Source organism: Telopea speciosissima, chromosome 6, assembly GCF_018873765.1.
Source record: "Telopea speciosissima isolate NSW1024214 ecotype Mountain lineage chromosome 6, Tspe_v1, whole genome shotgun sequence".
NCBI lineage: Eukaryota > Viridiplantae > Streptophyta > Magnoliopsida > Proteales > Proteaceae > Telopea > Telopea speciosissima.
In genome coordinates, this window is record NC_057921.1 from 56,716,294 (window position 1) to 56,736,377 (window position 20,084).

General features: G+C 37.5%; 2 protein-coding genes across 3 annotated transcripts; both read left to right on the forward strand.

The window, feature by feature from the left end:
- Positions 1 to 4,635: 4,635 nt before the first annotated feature.
- Positions 4,636 to 8,663, forward strand: LOC122664658. 2 transcript variants are annotated; one of them, XM_043860580.1, is made up of 3 exons: positions 4,636 to 4,823; positions 5,625 to 5,826; positions 7,820 to 8,663. In XM_043860580.1, exons 2-3 carry the CDS (start codon positions 5,658 to 5,660, stop codon positions 8,380 to 8,382), a joined length of 732 nt encoding a protein of 243 aa, XP_043716515.1. In that variant the 5' UTR covers positions 4,636 to 4,823; positions 5,625 to 5,657; the 3' UTR covers positions 8,383 to 8,663. The 2 variants fall into 2 exon arrangements, with proteins under 2 accessions (XP_043716515.1, XP_043716516.1); XM_043860581.1 differs by lacking the exon at positions 4,636 to 4,823 and having other exon boundaries at positions 5,660 to 5,822.
- Positions 8,664 to 13,296: 4,633 nt separating this feature from the next.
- On the forward strand, positions 13,297 to 17,215 carry LOC122664655 (cationic amino acid transporter 9, chloroplastic-like). The gene is made up of 8 exons (XM_043860574.1): positions 13,297 to 13,543; positions 13,996 to 14,411; positions 14,815 to 14,991; positions 15,127 to 15,351; positions 15,445 to 15,621; positions 15,774 to 16,010; positions 16,714 to 16,803; positions 16,939 to 17,215. The coding sequence occupies exons 1-8, from the start codon at positions 13,318 to 13,320 to the stop codon at positions 17,116 to 17,118; spliced, it is 1,728 nt and encodes a 575-aa protein (XP_043716509.1). The 5' UTR covers positions 13,297 to 13,317; the 3' UTR covers positions 17,119 to 17,215.
- The last annotated feature ends 2,869 nt before the right edge of the window (positions 17,216 to 20,084 follow it).

Sequence of the window (20,084 nt, forward strand, 5' to 3'; positions counted from 1 at the left end):
CTCTCTCTCTCTCTCAAATGACTCCCATGCCCCGTCTCGCGCCCCCATTGTTGTCACCCACTTACCGCACACAGGCGGTGTGCCTATCCCTCTTCCTTATTTTATTACAATCTATTTGTTTCCAAGAATAATCTAACTAGAAGGATAAGTTTGTGGCTCAAATGAAATCGTATAAGAACAAAAAGTGAAAATCTTAGGCAAAATCTACAGTTTTTACATAAAAAACATTTTTTCCTAAAGTACAAATGGACCCTATTAATCCTTGTAAATAAAGAGGACAAGAATATACTTGTTAATTGTTGAATGCAAAAAGAAGAATTGTATTATACTTACTACATGTATAGATACATGGTTTATAATGGTTGAATTATATGTACTTGATCATATTTTAGTCGCAATTCATAATTCAGGTATAGGTTGCATTGTTGATAAATAAAATTATGGAGAAAAGTTTCCTGTGGGGGGAGGGTTATGTCCACCTCGGCCCCAATGAAAGACAAAAACTCCGCCCCCATGATGCTTCATGTGCGTTCTCATTGGCCCTTACACACACGCAAGGGCCACACTCCCCAACATAGAGCTCTTTTTTTTTTTTGGATGGAAAAAAGAAAACTTTATAAATTAAAGGATAAACAAACTGTTTACATCATCAACGCCATACATAAATAGCCGATGGTATTGCACTGCCTTCCTAGCAAAGTTAGTTAACCAAAACAAGATAGAACTGTCCTCAATTACAAAAGGAGGTACATTGTCTTGAAGATATCCATTAAGATCAATCAACAAAGGCACCATCTCCCATGGCCATGGTTGTGGGAGGTGCTGAAGAAGCTCCTTTGTTGAAATCCAGCCTTCCTTGATCTTAATCTCCCTGTGTGAAGTATGTTGTAAACCAAAAAGTAAAGCAGTTGCTCTTTATATCATGGAGAAAAAAAAAAACACACAAATATGACAAACTTAAAGCCATGAGTACTAACATAATATGTCAGCTTTATTAATAAGTATAATACTCTGTATATTGTCGTTGTAATTATACTTCAAGATAAGATTACCTCTTCAATCAATGTGGTAACTCCATTGATGATCATCTTTTGTTTATTGATGTGATTAGGTTAGTGAGATAATCCAATATCTGTAATTTGATTGTTCGAGGACGACTCAATTGAATGTGTTCAGGTACAATTATCTTTACTTAAGGATTAAGCTTTTTTTTTTTTTATGAGATGATGTTAAACATGTCTACCATATTGGAAATGTAAATCATCTTCTTGACAATCTAATTACATTATTGATCACCAATTAGTAACTAATATCGATTATTGCATTTCCTCCAATGCAGTAATTGTGCTCTAAAATAGGTTATAATTGGAGTGTACTCAAGTTCAATTATTTTTCGTAATTGGCTAGTATGCAGGATGACAAGTTTGGGAAGGTATATTCACACTAAATTCACAATGTACATCCATAAAATTAGGTCAAACAACAGCCATAAATGACAAAAATTTCCAAATACAAGTACAGAAAATTCATTATGAGGATTAGAAAATTTAATAAACGATACATGATAGGTTAGTGATTTCCTTTGTTGTCCGACGAGTTAGAATGTTGTGATAAAGTGCTAAGTCACTACCGAACTCTAACGAATCTTCTTCTCAACCAAGCCTTGAACCTTAAATCTCTTAGTTTCACACACTCCAAAGAATGTTTCTGCCTCATTGCTTAATTGATGAACCTCATAGTGGTCGGGAGTTGTAATTTAAATTAAAAGTGGGAAAAACTAGGGCTGGTGTGAAAAATGGTGTAAATCAAGTTTAGGCTAATAGAAAAAGTTGGATTTCCTGAAGTTTTGGAGTCAAAATATGGTGAAAGCAGGTTTGGGAATCCACATCAAACCATAAACCAGTCTTATTGTAACCCATAGAGAAAATGAATAGGGGGAGAGACTGGGCAAAGGCCTATGAAATAAGAAATAAGAAACAAAAAGGGAAGCGGTAGCCAAAAAAAGAAGAAATAGGGAAGAGATTTTTATCTGCTGCTGTAATTGGAGCGCTGCTGTGCGCATCGTGCGGCGCAACAACGGCCATATGTGCATAGCGGGCCCCACTATGCACGCATGGTCGTTGCTGCACCGCACGATGAGCACAGCAGTGCTCCAGTTACAACAGCGGATAAAGGTCCGATTGCTTCACACCAACTTGGATTCATTCTAAGGTTTGCAAGGAATGATTGTAGAGGTTGTGACAATATCTCACAAGTTCTAACTTATTTCCCTTTCCTTTCATCTCAAAATACATAGTTTTTTAAAACCTAAAAGAAATAACTCCCTAATAAGTAATAGGGGAAATGTTCTTTGCACTTGGAACGCATGATGCACCTAGACAAATGGGGCGGTCATTTTGACCGCTCTAGCCCCCCTAAATGGCAAAAATGACCGCTACGTCCTACCCCATGTGTCTAGGTGCAGCCTGTGCCCCATAATATATCGCCCCAAAGTAATAACTACTAATTTTATTGATAGAGACCAAATGCAAAGTCATAACTAGCAGTGACTCAAGGTTATTATCACATTCCCATAATTGTAATTCAAAAACAAAGATATTTATGTTTATTAGGTGGTACTCTATATTTACTTTTTTTAAAAGTGATAGTTGTGCTTCAAGTTCAAAACAATAATAGATAATAATGAGTTTGGCAATTGTATCAGTGTCGTAAATTATAATTAATGCAATATATGATGATCATCCATAGTGTTGCGTCGAGAAATCTCCTCTAAGGATTCTCCTGGGTTTGGACCTGCACAGAAGAATAAGGTAGACACCAGAGAGTCGGTTCACACTAGTAGGGGACTCTCCGATGCTTAAGTCAGATCTCTCTGAGCAACAATTAAAAACAATCAAGTTAAGGTTGTAAGAGGTTATACCTGAGTATATATAGCGTTAGTCAAGAGCTAGGCAGTCCTTGAGAGAGTCCCGATATGGTAGTTTCTTTTCTTTGTGAGAATATTTCTAAAAGAATCTCTTTAGGGGAGTGATCCCTCCTTTCCTCTTTTCCTGCTTTTATTTTGGTAGTTCCATGTAGGAATGGACGGACCTAAGGAAGGTTTGTTTTGTGACCATGTGGTGCTCGAGGCCACCTTTGGCTTCCCATTCTTTGGTTCGGATCGTGGTAGTGGTCCATTGGACCTCGGGTTGCCTTATCTTGTCAGCCTGGCTCGATCCTATTGGGTGGTTAAATTTAGGTATAACACATAGTTTAAAAATAATAGCAATAATGCAGTAGTGTAGTAAAAATTGTGGCCCAAAGCCTCCTTGGTGACCCCTTGTGGGTCCTTTTTTGTCCCTTAGTGGATCCTTGTCTAGCTAATGGTGTGGGGCCTAACACACACACACACACACACACAAAATGTCTTACAACAGTATTATTATGAGTTTAGTATGGGCGTTGTTCTCTGTGCCGTAGTGCAGGCTGCGCCCAGGCACATGGGGTGGGTGCAATGACCACCCTGCCCCCTGAGTGGCAGGCCCATGTGCCTGGACATAGTCTGCACTGCGGCACAGAGAACATTCTCCTTTTTTTTCTATACTAAACACATATGCCAATTGCTAGGTGGTGTTGATACAATGATTTTAAATTTTGAATCTGAGGTTGAATCGGTAGTCAGTACATTCTGTTTGGCCCACCCTTTTTTATGTTGATCCTTAGAATGATGGAATTGGTCGAAATCATAAATCGTTATCAATGGAAATGTTTATATGATTCAACCGATTTTGTGAGTATTCTTCGCCCAAACCATTTGATAGACTGAAACAACCAACTTAGTCCAAATCAAAACCGACAAAAAACAAAACAGATTGATCCTTGTGGGTCTGTTTTTGTCCCTTAGTGGATCCTTGTCTGGCTAGTGGTGTGGGGCCTAACACACACACACACACACAAAATGTCTTACAATAGTATTATTATGAGTTTAGTATGGGCGTTGTTCTCTGTGTTGTAGCGCAGGCTGCGCCCAGGCACATGGGGGTGGGCACAATGACCACCCTGCCCCCCCTGAGTGGCAGGCCCATGTGCCTGGACACAGTCTGCGCTGCGGCACAGAGAACATTCTCCCTTTTTTCTATGCTAAACACATATGCCAATTGCTAGGTGGTGTTGATACAATGATTTTAAATTCTGAATATGAGGTTGAATCAGTAGTCAGTACATTCTGTTTGACCCACCCTTTTTTATGTTGATCCTTAGAATGATGGAATTGGTCGAAATCATAAATCGTTATCAACGGAAATGTTTATATGATTCAACCGATTTTGTGAGTATTCTTCGCCCGAACCATCTGATAGACTGAAACAACCAATTTAGTCCAAATCAAAACCGACAAAACACGAAACTGATTGATCGAAATCAGAAATTGAACTAAACCCAAAAATCGATAAAAAATCATTATTTTCAACTCAGATCGAACCGAAGTGAAACCGAAATTGGACTCCAGTTTAATTTTGGTTTGGCTCATTATCAGCCCAAAACCTATTTAACTCTATCAAAACCAGACCGAACCGACCCTCCCCCAAAATTTTGTTCCTTTCAATTGCCTCAGATATTTACGACAGATTTACTCATTTACCATAAAATTAACAGTAAGAATTAGAGCGCTCAAAGAAGTCGTTATCACCAACAGCTCAAAAACCATCTGCAGCTCAGAGCTTCCGAATCAAAACCCTAATCTATGTTCCGTTCGATCAACCCAATAGGTGGTCTTGTCTGGTTAGAGCAATTGTAGCACGCCATAGTTTTGTTCTTCGGAGAACGGAGAAACGGAGAGAGAGAAGGTTCCTACTCCTATACTTCTCTTTTTCTTTCATCATCGATAACATTTTTCTTTTCTTATTCTTCTTCCTCTTTTCTTCCAACATTTTGTTTCAATAATCACTGAATTGTACTTGTACATAAATTCGTTTTCTTTTTCTTCCCTTTCATCAGTTTCATTCATGCCTGAATTGCGTAGGTAGTTGACGGATTGCGCGGTTTTGTTCTTAGTTTGGAGTCGTAATGGCTGCCCTTTAGAGTGTCGAGTATGAGTTTTTATTGGTTGTCTCTAATGGTTGGTTTTTGTGTTTTGAAATTAGGGCTCAGTGTCTCATTCCTCTCTCTTTAAGGAAGTGAAGTGTCAGTATTGTGAGTTGTTCTTCATCTGTATATGCTTGTAGATTATCCCCATGCGTTAATCTTAGCCGTACTGATCTCGTAGTTATTCTGGTCACTATTTAATATTAAACTTTCTTTACTAATTCCATAATATCGGTCCAACAAAACAGGATATAAGATTAGAAGTGTCATGTGACTGTCTATGATATTCCATTATCCTGATTTCAAGCTTCCAGATATCTGTTTATTGGTGGTGGATAATGTATAACGGACTACTTGACTGATTGAATGATTGGTGATGCTTTAATCTTGTTTGATAGAAAATGGTTTCTTGGAGTATTGGGTGTTTGACAATGGAGATCTAATCACTCTCTGCCTCTATGCTATTTGCCTAAACATTCAAAATTTGTATGCTTTTTGGAAAATTGTGGTGTTTCGTTTTATATTCTATTGTTTTTTGACATTTAAAAAATGCTCTGTTCTAGGTATGCCTTTGTGATCATTGGGAGCTCAACACCATGCCGTGCTCATCTGCAAATAATCTTTGGCTGCCCTGTTATCATTCTCCATTTCTCACAAAGCACAGCAATACAGTTCTAGCAATTTCTCGTGGGAGTGGAGAAGGGATCTGGTGCTTGCGAGGTCATCATCGTCTTAGTTTATGGGTAAAACCCATGGTCCAAGTAAGTAAGTGCCATTTCCCTGTCTCTTTGACTTATCCTTCTCCAAATAGTAAGTGTTCTTTCCCTGTGTCTTTAACTTATCCTTGTCCAAATTTTCAGTAAACATGACATAAGATATATAGCTATTTCCTTTTATGAATTCCTCTTGTTTTATCTGACAGCTCCATGTGATCTTCAGCTAACCAATTTCTGGCTTTCTGAGTTATCCTTTTTAAACTTGTTGATGGTTTTTTGCCCATTTCTTCTGTTTTTTGAGTTGAACGCTTGGTAATTTTATGAGAGATCACTTGATTTATCATTCAGTCCTATTAAATATGACTTATTTGCTTCCTACCAAGAGTATACATCCCCTTTTTTTTTTAAATAAAAAAAAATCAGAATCAGATTATACGTAGATGAAGGAAGATAAGCAACAACTGATCTTCGCTGGAAGCATACCAAGAAGCACCCCATGCCCCATGATAGATCTGAATATTATGTTATCCCTATGAGAATGAAGTAGGTTTGTTGCACTGTTGAGAAGCATTGTTTCTATTTGTTCAATCGTCAGGAGTTATTTTCTTGGGGGGGAAAAATAATCATCATATCAAACTATCAAAGACCTAATTATTGAGAAAAGTATAAATATCAACAGGGGGAGACCTACGCACCATCCGCGTGTATTGACATCTCCAACGCCAAGCCAATGGGTGCACCGGAGGAAGTGCCTCACAATTCGTAATCAAGGGGGGCCCACATGGCCAGGGAGGAGAGAGTGTCAAGGAGGAGAGTGTGTGTAAGGGGACATGTACTACCACCAATGTGTACTGTTGGGGTTCAAGGAATTATCCATTATCATATTGGTTTACAAAAATAAACCTAGAATTAGAATAATAAATTGTACTTCCTTCCAGTTGGACCAATCATCCCCGCCATCACTGTCCAACTTGCTGATTCCTATCTACTAGTAGTTTGGTTGCATAAAACCTCTTAAGGGTCTCTCCTAAAGTGACTTATCTCTTAAGTCAACTGTTGGTTTTCTAGTTTTTTCAAACTTTTCAGATGTAGAGACTGATGGATAATCTGAAACTCAATTGCAAAACCAGGACTGTTGTGTGTAACTATCATCTCAATCCACTCCTCCAATCAAGGAAAGTGGGGGTGATGCAACCTCTTAAAAAAATGCGACTTATCCCATGTAACCATTGAACCTTTAACCACTCAAAACAACAACGGCTTTAATAGAGACAGCTGAGGTGACAGTTTGGGCCACATGAGCCAACATTTACATCATGTTCCCAAATATCAAATGGCACAAGTGATCATCCTATATTGTTTTCGTCATGAATCAATGCAATTGAAGAGTTGAGGTACATCCATGTGGTTCTTATTATTAGCCTGAATTGTTTTTTTTTTTTTTAAATTGAATTGATATGATGAGCGTGAATTGGATTGTCATTGTCATTCTTTACAAGTTTTAAGATTGCACTAGATAGTGATTGTTTGAACAGGGTTTGAACCGTATTTGTTGTTTCTGTTAAATGTTGGTTTTACCAGTTCTGGATGGAATATAAACAATTTATCCGGTAAAATAGAAATTGGATATTTTATTTTTGGGAAAAAAGAATGCTGCTTGGTCACGTAGCCCCTGCGCCCAGATACACAAGTGCTGAAATTACCTCCCAGTCTCCCACCCTCTGTGAAATAAAAAGTCCCATCGATGTATATGCTCCTGGGATTGCTCTCATTGGCCTCCACGCCAGTGCAGGACACGACCAGACAGCGACCTCTTGCTCTTATTTTTATGTTATGGGGTTTTTTGTTTTTCCCCACAAACCACAAGATCAGTGGAGGAATAGAATATTTAAGTTATGAACTAGATAATATGCAACTGTTGAATCTGTTCTGAGCTTCCTTCAAGTGCATGTTTTCTCTTTAATTGGTATCCAATAAATCAGTTCTTATATTCAAAAGCTGAAAGTGGTTCCGACTTCTAGTTATGTTGTCACTTGGTACAGTACCACATCACCTGCTTTCTTGGAGACGTTGCCATGTTAAAGGTGAAAATTCAGAGGGGGCTTGGAGCGGTGAGAGCATTGTCTTGGATGAGCAAACATTAGAACGGGACCTTCAGATAGCCATTGAGGAAGAAAACTATGCTCGAGCAGCAAAAATCAGGGATAGCCTCCGGCTTCTTCATGAGGACAGCAAGGCTTCTGTTCTAGCAGCAAATAATCGGTTCTACAATTCATTCAGGAAAGGGGATATGGCTGCCATGCAAGCCCTGTGGGCAAAAGGGGATCATGTGTGTGTTGTGCATCCTGGTGTCGGTGGGATATCTGGTTATGATCTCGTCATGGGAAGCTGGGAGTTTGTGTGGGCAGACTACGAATTCCCATTTGAGATTGAGGTAAAAGATGCTCAAGTTCATGTCAGAGGCGATGTTGGGTATGTGACATGCATTGAAGTGGTCAAGACCAAAGGCAGCAGTTGGGGGAAACAGTTTGTGACAAATGTATTTGAGAAGATTGATGGTCAGTGGTTTATTTGCGTCCATCATGCTTCACATATTGACTTGTGAAAGAGATTAATTGTAAGCTTTGCTGGATCAAGATTTCTCTCTTCTATTTTTCCAAATATATAAGTGTCAAGGGAGGTGAAAAGTCTTTAATTGGAAAAAAGGTTTACATCTATTTGAGCCAACACGCACTGGTGACCCTGAAGGTGTTTAACCTCTTCTAGCATTTGCATGTAGCTGGCATCGAAACGAAATTCAGTTCAAGTAGTTACTTTGTTCAAGAGCCTACAACTTAGAGGTGGAGGTGTGGAGCTAATTGCTTTGTAACTTTTGTTGCGTATTTTGTAAGTCTAGGCATATGAAGTATTTGAAAATTTATGGGAGGGAGATCTATACACTAGTGCTGTATAATACTATAATAGAATATTACATGCTTGTGTTTTATTGATCATTGGATCCCCTTGCTGTTTCTCAGCCATTAAATTCGTAAGTTGGTGCAATACCATTTTCTCCACCACCACTCCTGTCTCTCTCTCTCGTCCTGCAACCCACCAGCTCATCTCCTTCCTCCCTCTTTTCTCTCTCCCTGCCGGTTTCTCTCCCCTGCCCCAACCCCTCCCTCTTCCTGCAATATCCCCTCCAGCGTCATTGCCTTAACCGAAGACTGGATCCTGGTTTGGAAGGGAGTTGCAGTTGCGGTGGAAACGCAATTGCATCCCCATCCATCAGACTTCTCTTCAAGTATATGGAAAGCAACTGCATCACCACACCAAATTACATTCTCTGCAATCTCTCTTCTTCATTCTTCTTTGAATTCCACTTTTATTAATAGGGTTTTCTGGTTCTGAAATTCAGTCATAACAGGTTATAATTCTTTCTGTTTCTCAGTTCTAATACCCTATTTCCTGTGCTGTTGTTCTAGTTTGGAAGACATTTCATATGTTTTTACTACTTGCAATATTTGCAATTTGCTTGAATGAAGCCATAAGCACCTCTAAATGATCATCTTGCGAGCCCATCTCTCTCCTTTTGATGGTGTTAGAGTTTCAATTTGCAATAGGAATAAAGAGGGTTTTGGTATTATTCCTTCTCTTAAGGAGTCTTTCTTTGTTCAATCACAACTTTCTCAATACTCTGACCCTCCTCCCTCCAATCTTGAGCTCATATCCGCATTCGAACTTCAGCTCAACTATTTATTGAAACCAGAGGAAATTTTCTAGATGCAGAAGTCTAGGGATAATTATGTAATCAAATTCTCTCAATTTGTACCGACTCCGGTGTCTTAGTTTCTAATCCCTCTGAGATTGGTAGGATCTTCTCTGACCATTCTCATCAGCTTTTCACCATCTCAATCCTCTAGATCCCACCTATTTGGAGGATCTCTTTGTTAATGTTCTTTCCTCTGTAGAGAATGATGCACTCATTCAAATTCCATCCCTTGAGGAAATCAAAGATGTAGTGTTTTAGTATGAGTCTCTGTAAAGCCCCTGGCCTGATGGGTTTTAGGTCTTTCTCTTTCAACATTGTTGGGACATTGTCCATCGTGATCTTTTTAATCTTCTCTTTGATTTTTTCACCAAGTGTTTTTTTTCTGTTGAGATTAATAACACATTACATACTTTTGTCCTGAAACAGTTAGCTGCTAATAAAGTGGATCTTTTTTGCCCAATCAGTCAGTGTAATGTTGTATATAAAATTATTTATAAACTTTTAGCCAAGAGACTTAGACCTTTACTTTTAGGGGTAGGCCTAAAATGACCGAGAAGTAGTGAGCAAAGACATGCATAGTTTAGGCCTTGTATCAAGTATGACTTCAAATAAATCTGATTGGAGGGCAAGGAAGGATGTAGTTATGTACCCAACCACATTAAGTTGGGATAAGGCTGAGTTGTTATTGTACATGCGCGAGGAAATTGATATAGGTGCAATGTCTGTTAGGAAGAAGGTGGAAAAGTTTGCTCCATTGTGATCAAGGGGTCATGGGATCTAGTATAGAAATAGTTTTTTTTTTGTAAAAACAGGGGTAAGACTACGTGCATTATGATTCTCCCTAAACCTGCAGTGGCGGGAGCCTCGTAAATTATGCAATTTCTCTTAGGAAAAAACAATTGTAGTTTGGCATGTTGTAAATTAAAGATGTGGAAGTGGAAATCTTAAAATGAAAAAGAGACAAGTTGAGAAAAAGAGGAGGGAAATTGAAAGTGCTAGAGACGGAAACATCTGTTTCAGTGGATGTTGGAGTGTACTCCACAAGGATCTACATCATAATGATGGGACATGAGAGATAGGAAACGAAAAAGAATACGTGAGAGGGCGTATAAATTTGGGGTTGCGTATATATTATTTTTTCTTTAAAAAAATAGTTGAAAACAGATGGATTGATATTTCATACAACAAAAGCAACATGTTAGTCTTATTCCAACCAAATGAGATTGTATAAATGATACCTCTATTTAAGGGTAACAAAGCCAAATCAAAACTGTTTACTGAAATTGAATTGAACCGTTTAAATCAAAATCGGTAGACCATTTTGGGAAATGGTTCGATTATGATTTTAGAAATGATATCGTTTATTTAATCGATTCGATTTGATTTAGATCAATTAATCCAAAAATTTCAAACCGTGTAATCCAATTAAAACCTATTAAAACCAAACTGTCTAACCATTTAAAAACCTCAGTTTTAGGGGAGCTGTTGATTCATACTATTATGTGCTTATGGGTCTCCGTATTTTGAAGCACTAACTATGGCTTCCATTGTTCCTATTTCATTCTTAATTTTTATAAGTGTCTTATGATTATGTGGACTACCAAAGGCCCCCAATTGTGAATGTTGGTGTGGTCTTTACGTTTGATTCTGTCATCGGTAGAGATGCGAAAGGCGCCATAGAAGCTGCAGCTGTCGATATCAATTGGGATCCAACAATTCTTAATTTTTATCTTCTTCTTGCCCCCAATGTGTAGAGACCTAGTGGATGTTCTTTCAAACAACTTCGTTTTCTGCTGTTATCTTAGTTAAATCTCTAAACTAAGTTTTAAGATTCAATTTGTTTTTTTCCATCTAGAAATTAAAACCATAATTTTATCTCAGGTGTTCTAATGTATAAATACTACAAGTTCTAGGAGAGTTGTGGATTTTAAAGAAGCTATCAGGAAATAGGGAGATTAAAAGAGATGCATTAGGTGGAATTTCTGATTGGAAAGATTAAAAGAAAATATATTTTTTTATTATTTTCTATTAAAAAATACAGTAGGTAACCAATGTAAATTAGATTTGGTAAATGGTTTATGAAACCATTTAGTAACCGTCTAACAGAAACCGTGTAAAATCGTATAAAACCATTTAACCGAAATCGTTTATCAAACGGTCCTGGTTTTGATTATGAGACCATTTAAGTCAGTTACGATTTTTACCCTCAAGCAGCCAAAATCGAACCGAACTGAACCATTTAACCGAAATCGGAACGTTTAACACCCTTACCTCTATTGGTGTATTTAATACTTAACACTTTCTTTTGAGTGCCCTTTGTATTATTTAAAAAAAAATTATTCAGAAGGATAAATAATGGTTTTCAAAATAATTTGAAAACATATTGAAAAGAAAAAATGTGTAGACTATTTACAAAGGTGAAAAAATAAAATTATAAAGCATTTGACACCTTAAGGTGGTCAATAAAAAAATCTCTTATTCAATAGATAGAATTTTCTCATATTCCTTTATATGACACAGTAAAAATGAAAAACACATAAAAGGCCTTCTTATGTTGGCTGTTGCAAGAAACCATTTGCTTTTCATAAATGGGGAGAAATAGTTTTCATCCACCAGAGTATCATGGGCTCATGAACCATGATACAATTTTCTACCTGAGAAGGATTCCTTTTTTAAGTTTTTTGTTTTTTGAAATAAAGATTGTGGTTTAAATTGACATAGTAGTTCAGGTTTTTGTCAAATGCTCCTGTCAAAATATCCATTTATTCAAATGCACCCTTATAATTTTACAATTGACATGTGTTTTTTTACTTTCAAAACATTGTAACATTTTAGTCCAGTTCGTTAGTTTGAGACGTTAAACATTAGTTTCAGAAAATATAATTACCAAAATGCCCTTCTAACAAAAACCCACCAAAATTAAAGAGTAAAGTGATTAAATTGCCCTCATCTTCTTCAAATCATTTAGTGTTTTAAACTGAAAATCAAACCTTAAACCATTTGGAAAAGAAAAATCCTAAAATCAATAGAGTAACCGCAACCATTGAAACTTTGCAATTCTAAAAAGGGGCATTTATATTACACAAGCAATTTTTTATTTGGCTAAGCCTCTACATCCACTAAATCAAATGATGAATCAAGAGATGGAAAAAAGATACTTACTTACACATATTTTTTGATAGAGATAAATATTATTATTTCACATGTGTACTTGAAAAGTATGTATAAAAATGATAGAGCGATAAATCACTTTCAAATCCGATTAAATTTTCTATTTTAATAATTTTTACAAGTAAAACAACAAAGAATTAAAATAAGGTGTAACTGTCAAGTGAAAAATACGCCAAGAGGTGTAATAAATATCCTCGTCAAATTTCCACTTTCAGAATGACGGCATCATAGTGGTGACTGCATTGATTACTTCTTCCAACAAATGGAATTTTAGGTGGACTTTTATCTACTGCTGTAATTGGAGTGGGTCACTGTACATACATGGCCGCTGCTGCGTAGCACGATGCACACAGTAACGGATAAAAATTCATCTTAGGGCGCACCTAAGTACCGTGCTAGGTTGTACCACTTTAAACATCGTTCTGAACATTCATTTTGAGGGAAAAAACCAAAAATGGCGCGACAGCGAACAGAAGGAATAACGTCTACATTCCCGGTCGCTTGACGTCACTCTCTGTTTGTTGATCTGAGATTTTGAATTTATAAAAATGGGAAGTTGGAAGAAACAGAAAAGAATCAAAATTTTGATTTTTTTTTGTTTTCTCTTCGTTATTGTTAATGGGTTCGTCTTCTTCTTCATCGTGGCTGTCCCGTTTCTGTTCTTCAGCTCTTAGAGCCAAAACTCTTACTCCTTATTCTTCGGAAGCTTATACATCCACGGTGTCAGGCGAAGGCCTTCTTCGTCGTTTGAATCTTTTTGATCTTATCCTTCTTGGTGTTGGAGGAACAATTGGTGCAGGAATCTTTGCCATTACTGGCGCAGTCGCTCATGATGTTGGCCCAAGTATAATTTGAACTGTGAAATCCTCTTTGGAAATTTTAAAACCAACAGAAAAATTGTCTTTTTTCTTCCCCCTCCCCCCTCCCCTCTTCCCTGGGCGATTCTTGAGTTCTTTCTTTGCATACTATCTTCCAAGTTCAGAATCGGTCCTTTTGGTTGTTTGTTTTTAAACAGAAGAGCTCCTAAGAATCTGGGTCCTTTTATTTGGACTTAGATCCTTCTTTAAAACAAAACTTATGGAGAATTACTTTAATTATTTCAAGCATTCTAGGGAAGTGGGGAATGGGAAAAAAAAATTCTTAATGGAATCGCTGATGCTTTACTGGTTTAGGATAATCTATACAATTCTGATCTGTTTAACTTTCTCTTTCTCAAAACTTAAAATTTTTCTGATTAGATATAACTGAAAGGAATGTATTGTATGACTTGTATATTATCTGATTTTTCAACTGCAGGTGTCACAGTTAGTTATGCTTTTGCTGGAATTGTGAATGCACTAAATGCTTTCGGTTTCGCCGAACTGGCATCTCGGTTTCCTGCTGTTGTTGGGGGGCCATACATGTATTCATATACAGCATTCAATGAGCTCACAGCTTTCATTGTTTTTACTCAACTTATTTTTGATGGCCATATTGGGTCAGCAAGCGTCGCAAGGAGTTTGGCAAGCTATCTGGTGAACATGCTAGAGATATTTCCATTTTTCAAGGAAAATAATCCAAGCTGGATGGGACATGGAGGAGGCAAAGAGTTCTTTGGAGGAGTTATATCAATTAATATATTAGCTCCAATTATTGTTGCACTCTTGACAATAGTTCTGTGCAGAGGTGTTGGAGGATTGTCTATTTTGAACTTATTTATGACTTTAACAAAGGTGCCCTGTTTACTCTAGTGGAACAGATTGATTTTTCTTATATAATACTATTCATTTAATGCTGTGTGGGTATGAAACAGGTTGATTTTTCTTATATAATACTATTCATTTAATGCTGTGTGGGTATGTATTCATTCATCTTGCAGATGATTACATACAAAAGTTTATATTTGGACCTTCAAATTTTCAGTTTGAACAATTTGAAAGTAGTATATCCAGAACTGATGCTCCTCAGGCTTTATAATATTCCTATTTTCCCCATATCATTGCACCTTTATAATGCTTTTGATTGCATCAGTGGCCCTTATTAATGTTCAAGCTTCCATGTCACAATCAGTAGCGCATTATAGAGGCTAAGTTGGCTTTGTCTTGATATACTGGTATGACACTGCTTCTTTTGCAGATAATCATCGTTCTCCTTGTCATCATTATTGGTGCTTTAGAGGTTGATGTATCAAATTGGTCTCCATTTGCTCCAAATGGGTTTACTTCAATAGTAACCGGAGCAAGTGTAGTATTCTTCTCATATTTAGGATATGATGCAGTGACTAGTTCAGCTGAAGAATGTAAAAGACCACAGGTATGTCAACTTGACAATAGCCTGATGCCTTTTGGTGCTAGGCATTCCTAACCAATGCGTATTTGATGTATTTTTGAAGTTATGCTTCAATCCAATTCTTCTAACTCCTTTCATCTACTCTTTTTTAAATTTCAGAGGGATTTACCAATAGCAATTCTTGGGAGTTTTCTTATCTGTGCAACCTTATATATTGGTGTTTGCTTCGTGATTACTGGAATGGTTTCATACAAGGTTCTTGGTGGTGATGCTCCTTTGGCTCAAGCTTTTGAACTTAAGGGCTTGAAATTCGTTTCTATTTTCGTCAGCTTCGGTGCTATTGTTGGGCTTACCACAACGCTTCTGGTTTCTTTGTATGTTCATGTGAGTCTCTTCAGATTTCATTTTAAGTAACATGCCACCCTTGCACAGCATTTATTCCTTCGTAGTTACTGATCAGGTGTCTATTGTGAGCAGTCTAGGTTTTATCTGGGACTTGGAAGGGATGGTTTACTACCTTCAGTGTTCGCAAAAGTACACCAAACACGTCGGACTCCTATTTTTTCTCAAATATTTGTTGGGGTGATTGCTGGCATCTTGGCAGGGCTATTTGATGTGCATCTGCTCTCACACATTCTTTCTGTCGGTTCGTTGGTATGATCTTGTTTTAGCTTTCTGTCTAACATGTTTGGGATGTTGTTCAGTCTGATGTTTATTTTTAATTATTTTTTATGGTTGATCAAAGCTGAATTTTGTTCTATTCATAATTAAGCCACCTCACTTACACCTACCTGGTTTATTTACAGACTAGCTATTCTGTTGTTTCAGCATGTGTTGTAACTCTTCGTTGGAAGGATGCAGCAGAAAGTGAAGTTTCTACAAGGTGGATTTCAGCCTGGCTGGAAGGTGTCCTTTGCCTTCTCACAATTGCCTGCTGTGGCTTTGGAGCAGGACTATGCTTCCGTTTTGGTGCTTCATTTGTCTTGTACCTAGTGACTGCAGTGATAGCAGTAATTGCTGCTGTTCCTCTTCATTATCGTCATGTGAGTATTATGTATGCTTTACATGTTAAGATGTTTCTTTTGCATAAATATCATTCATCAAGTTTATTTTTGTCCGATTGCTACTTAACTTGCTTGAAGTTAGTACCAATATTTCATTCACTTGATTAGCAAGTGTTTTGAATGTTGCAAGGCTCTGTAATGGAAATGATCTTGGGAAGTGGAAGTATTTCCACAATTTATACATTTCAGGAGCAATGAGTTTTTTTATCAGAGAGAAAGGGGAAAATTACATTAAAGAACAAATGATAGAGGTCATGGTGTCAGTATCTAGCCACTTGTGTGAAATTGTCTTGTTCGAACCTTTATGTAACACTCGACTTTTTTTTTTGGTTGTATATGTAACACTCGACTTGATTAGGATATCAAGTGATGGGAAACACAGGAAGTGTAATTCCTGGTGCCTCTTTTTACGATTCTCTGATTTTGGTCTGCTTGAAGTAATCCTCTCATGGGACTAAATTTTGTTATGAGTTGTGAGGATCTTTTATTGCTTTTATAAATCGAAAAGGCAAGTTTGGAAGGGAATGTAAATCAGAGGGAATAATATTTTTGTGCAGCTGACTTGCAGCATGTTTTCTGATGCAGTACCTTGGTCTACTAGTATATGTTGTAGGTCCTACTATTTCAAATTTCACTCTACCTCCTTTCTTTTAACTCTCTTCTCTATGTTTTTTCTGTTCAGGTTTATGTGGACCCACCTGGGTTTTCTTGTCCAGTAGTTCCTGTTTTTCCAGTTACTTGCATCTTCTTCAACATCTTTTTGTTTGCTCAGGTTTGTTTCTAAAGTGTAAAGTGCTTGTACATATCAATATATAACTATCATTGGATTGATTGTCCATAAAATTTGATAGGAAAAAGAAAGGAATTTGGGATTCATAGATTAACAATATTTGGTTTTCTTTTCCAGCTACACCAGGAAGCATGGTTGAGATTTGTAGTTGTCATCATCATCTCAGTCGTTATCTATGCAGTTTATGGACAATACCATGCTAATCCCGAAAGTTCAAATCAGATACTTGCTTATGACCAGCCATCTATAGAAGAAGCTCTAATTACCAACCAGACTCGGGATAGTATAGAAACTTGATGGGACTGTATTATTGTACTATTAATTTCAACCACGTGCCTTTCCTTCTGTTCCTCAATTCAAGAGACTGGTGCTGACATGATGTGTTGTATCATATTGTATCTGTCACACTGGCTTTACTTGTAATTGAGCAGTTGCAATGGCTATGTAGATATGTTTGAAAATGTAGTATATGTGTCAATATCTTCTGATAGGTCATTCTAAGTTTTATCCAGCAACCTGTTCATACCTTCTGATCAGTTTAGAGAAATTTGTCCTATTATTAAATGGTAATTATGAATGTATCTTTTCTATTTCCTTTTCCCCCTTCCTTCTTTATTGGTGAATTTTTGTTGAGTTCTTACCTCAATAAGCTCTTCTTTATCTGAGATTTTTTTTTCTGAGACATAACATTTAACATGGAAAATTTGCGAGTATAGGAGTTGCAACATCAGGGGTTCAGCAAAAGATTTTCCATTAGATCCAATAAGACTCTGATCATGTTAATTTTATTTTTGGCTTTTCAGCTTAGGAATAATGGATATTATTTGTGAACGAAGTGCATCTATTTGGTCATATTACTTCTGTGAAAGTTTTTGCCGTACTTTGTTGAACTATGGGAAATTGAGAACACCCAAATGGAGTTATTATTGCACATTCTTCCTCCCTCTCTGCCCCTTCTCCTTTTTCCCTTTTGGTTCTTTCCTCCTAGTTAGGTTAACTGTTCTATTTCTATTAATCAACCTCCTGAAGTTCGTATAAGGTTTTCATAATTACCTGACGTACCTATATACGTATAAGACGTACAATGGTGCTATTTTAGAACTCAAAATATTTAGTTGTGGTAGCCACTTGATCTTTTAGATTAGCAGGGATGAAATATTTTTATTGAAACATGAAGAGTCACAGAAAAAGACAGTTGACCCTCTGGGAGAGGCGATTGTGTTATTTGGTCCCCGAACTCCTCGGGTTCCTTCAACTTCAAGGCTGCATGGGATTTCATTCGTACTAGAGGCTCTCTGTCTCCTTGGAGGAAATTAGTCTGGTTCAAGCACCACATTCCTAGGCATTGCTTACGACCTGGCGGGTATTTTCCAACTGCCTTCCTACGCAGTCCTTCCTTCACCATCGGAAGATTGCTGTCTCTCCTATGTGTTGCCTTTGCTGGAATGCAGTGGAAGATATAGATCATCTATTTTTTGCCTGCCCCCTCTCCTCATCCATTTGGATAGGTATCTTAGCTAAATGATGGCTTAGAAGGTGGAGAATTCTTCCTTTTGATAGGGAGTGGATTGGGTAGACATGTCCTTCGCCGGGTCTTCTCTTTGTGATTCGATAGGCAAGCTGTCTTTTTGTGTTGTTATCAATCACATTTGGATGGAATGCAATATCAGGAAATGAACCTCCAACTCTTGGCCTCTCCAACAGATTTGGGACTCCATTTCCTCTGAAATTAAAGCCAAGCCCTTGGCTACTCCCTCTATATATAAAGACACCCAAGGAACAGGCATATTGTTGTATCTTGGGGTTTCCCCTTTGTCTCCCTTCAAGCCTCTGCCTTCTTTGTTTGAGGCTCAGATTCGCTTGTGTATTTGTATTTTGATTTTTATTTCCCCCCCTTTTGGGGGCTGCTGTAGTCCCCTTCCCTTTGGTAATGAATTTATTATTCACAATGGCACCGACTGTTTCAAGCCAAAAGTCCCGAGGGGTTTAAATCTCAAGTTGGCACTTGGCAGGGCCACTTTGCAAAGACTCTTTAAACAAAGAGCTTGGTCCCTTGTGCTGTTGTGCAGCAAATTCAATCAATTTGGTCGCAGCAGATGAAAAAGAAACACTTTCCAACCTCCTCTTTCTTGGATTACATATCTAAAAAGGCTGATTCTTGGGCTTTCATAGCAATTTGTAAAACAAGGCCTCTCTAGTGGAAAGGTCTTACTTGGAGACTTGGCAATGGAGATAGCATTGATATATGGACACAACTGTGGGTGCCCAATCTGAGTTAGTCTCTGCCTCAACCATCTCACTCAGGTGTATTTCTTTTTCCGAGGAAGGTATCTAATATGATTCTTCCCAATAGAACTTAGAATCTATTACAGCAACAATGGCCTGCTCCAATTGTTTCCAGCCTAATAGCTATTCCTCCATCCCCCTCTCCTCATCATAGCTGTGAAGATGTCCTACTTTGGAAATTCACAGCTCCCGGAGATTACTCTCTTTTTAAATTCCATGCTTTATTCTGACAACTATTGCAACCTAAAGAGGCTACCAGTGAAAGCACAGCAAGCTTTCAGAAATATTATGTCAATCCATTCTTCCATACACAATTTGCACAACAACAGAACTATGGGTTCACATGTTTGGTTTATAGCTTGGAGTTTCCTGTGCCAAATGTATTCAAAATTAATTTTGATGGGTCAACACATTGCTCTGATAATTTAAGCCAAGGACTATCAGTTATTGGCATTGTTGTTCGCAGGGATCAAGGTAAAATAATTGTGGTCTGTGCAAATTGGAATAACCTCCTGTCTATTGGCTGAAATGATTGCAGCTAGAAAAAGCCATAATACTAGCTACCACTTCAATCCGTTGTTCCTATTCATTCTTAATTTTTATAAGCGTCTTCCTTAATGGTTATGTGCACTGCCAAAGGCCCCCAATTGTGAACGTTGGTGTGGCCTTTACGTTTGATTTTGTCATTAGTAGAGATGCGAAAGGCGCCATGGAAGCTGCAGCTGCCGATATCAATGGGGATCCAACCATTCTTAATTTTTATCTTCTTCTTGCCCCCAATTTATAGAGACCTAGTGGATGTTCTTTCAAACAACTTCGTTTTTTGCTGTTATCTTTAGTTAAATCTCTAAACTAAGTTTTAAGATTTAATTTGTTTTTTTTCATAGAGAAATTAGGACCATAATTTTATCTCAGGTGTTCTAATGTATAAATATTACAGGTTCTAAAAAAGTTGTGGATTTTAAAGAAGCTATCAG

Bases quoted from the DNA above. Each gene is read 5' to 3' on its own strand.
- LOC122664655 (XM_043860574.1), top strand. From the start codon at position 13,318: ATGGGTTCGTCTTCTTCTTCATCGTGGCTGTCCCGTTTCTGTTCTTCA. The intron at 14,412-14,814 runs GTGCCCTGTTTA...CTTCTTTTGCAG, and splicing joins TATTTATGACTTTAACAAAG to ATAATCATCGTTCTCCTTGT. The intron at 14,992-15,126 runs GTATGTCAACTT...TTTAAATTTCAG, and splicing joins AAGAATGTAAAAGACCACAG to AGGGATTTACCAATAGCAAT.
- LOC122664658 (XM_043860580.1), top strand. From the start codon at position 5,658: ATGCCGTGCTCATCTGCAAATAATCTTTGGCTGCCCTGTTATCATTCT. The intron at 5,827-7,819 runs GTAAGTGCCATT...CACTTGGTACAG, and splicing joins AAAACCCATGGTCCAAGTAA to TACCACATCACCTGCTTTCT.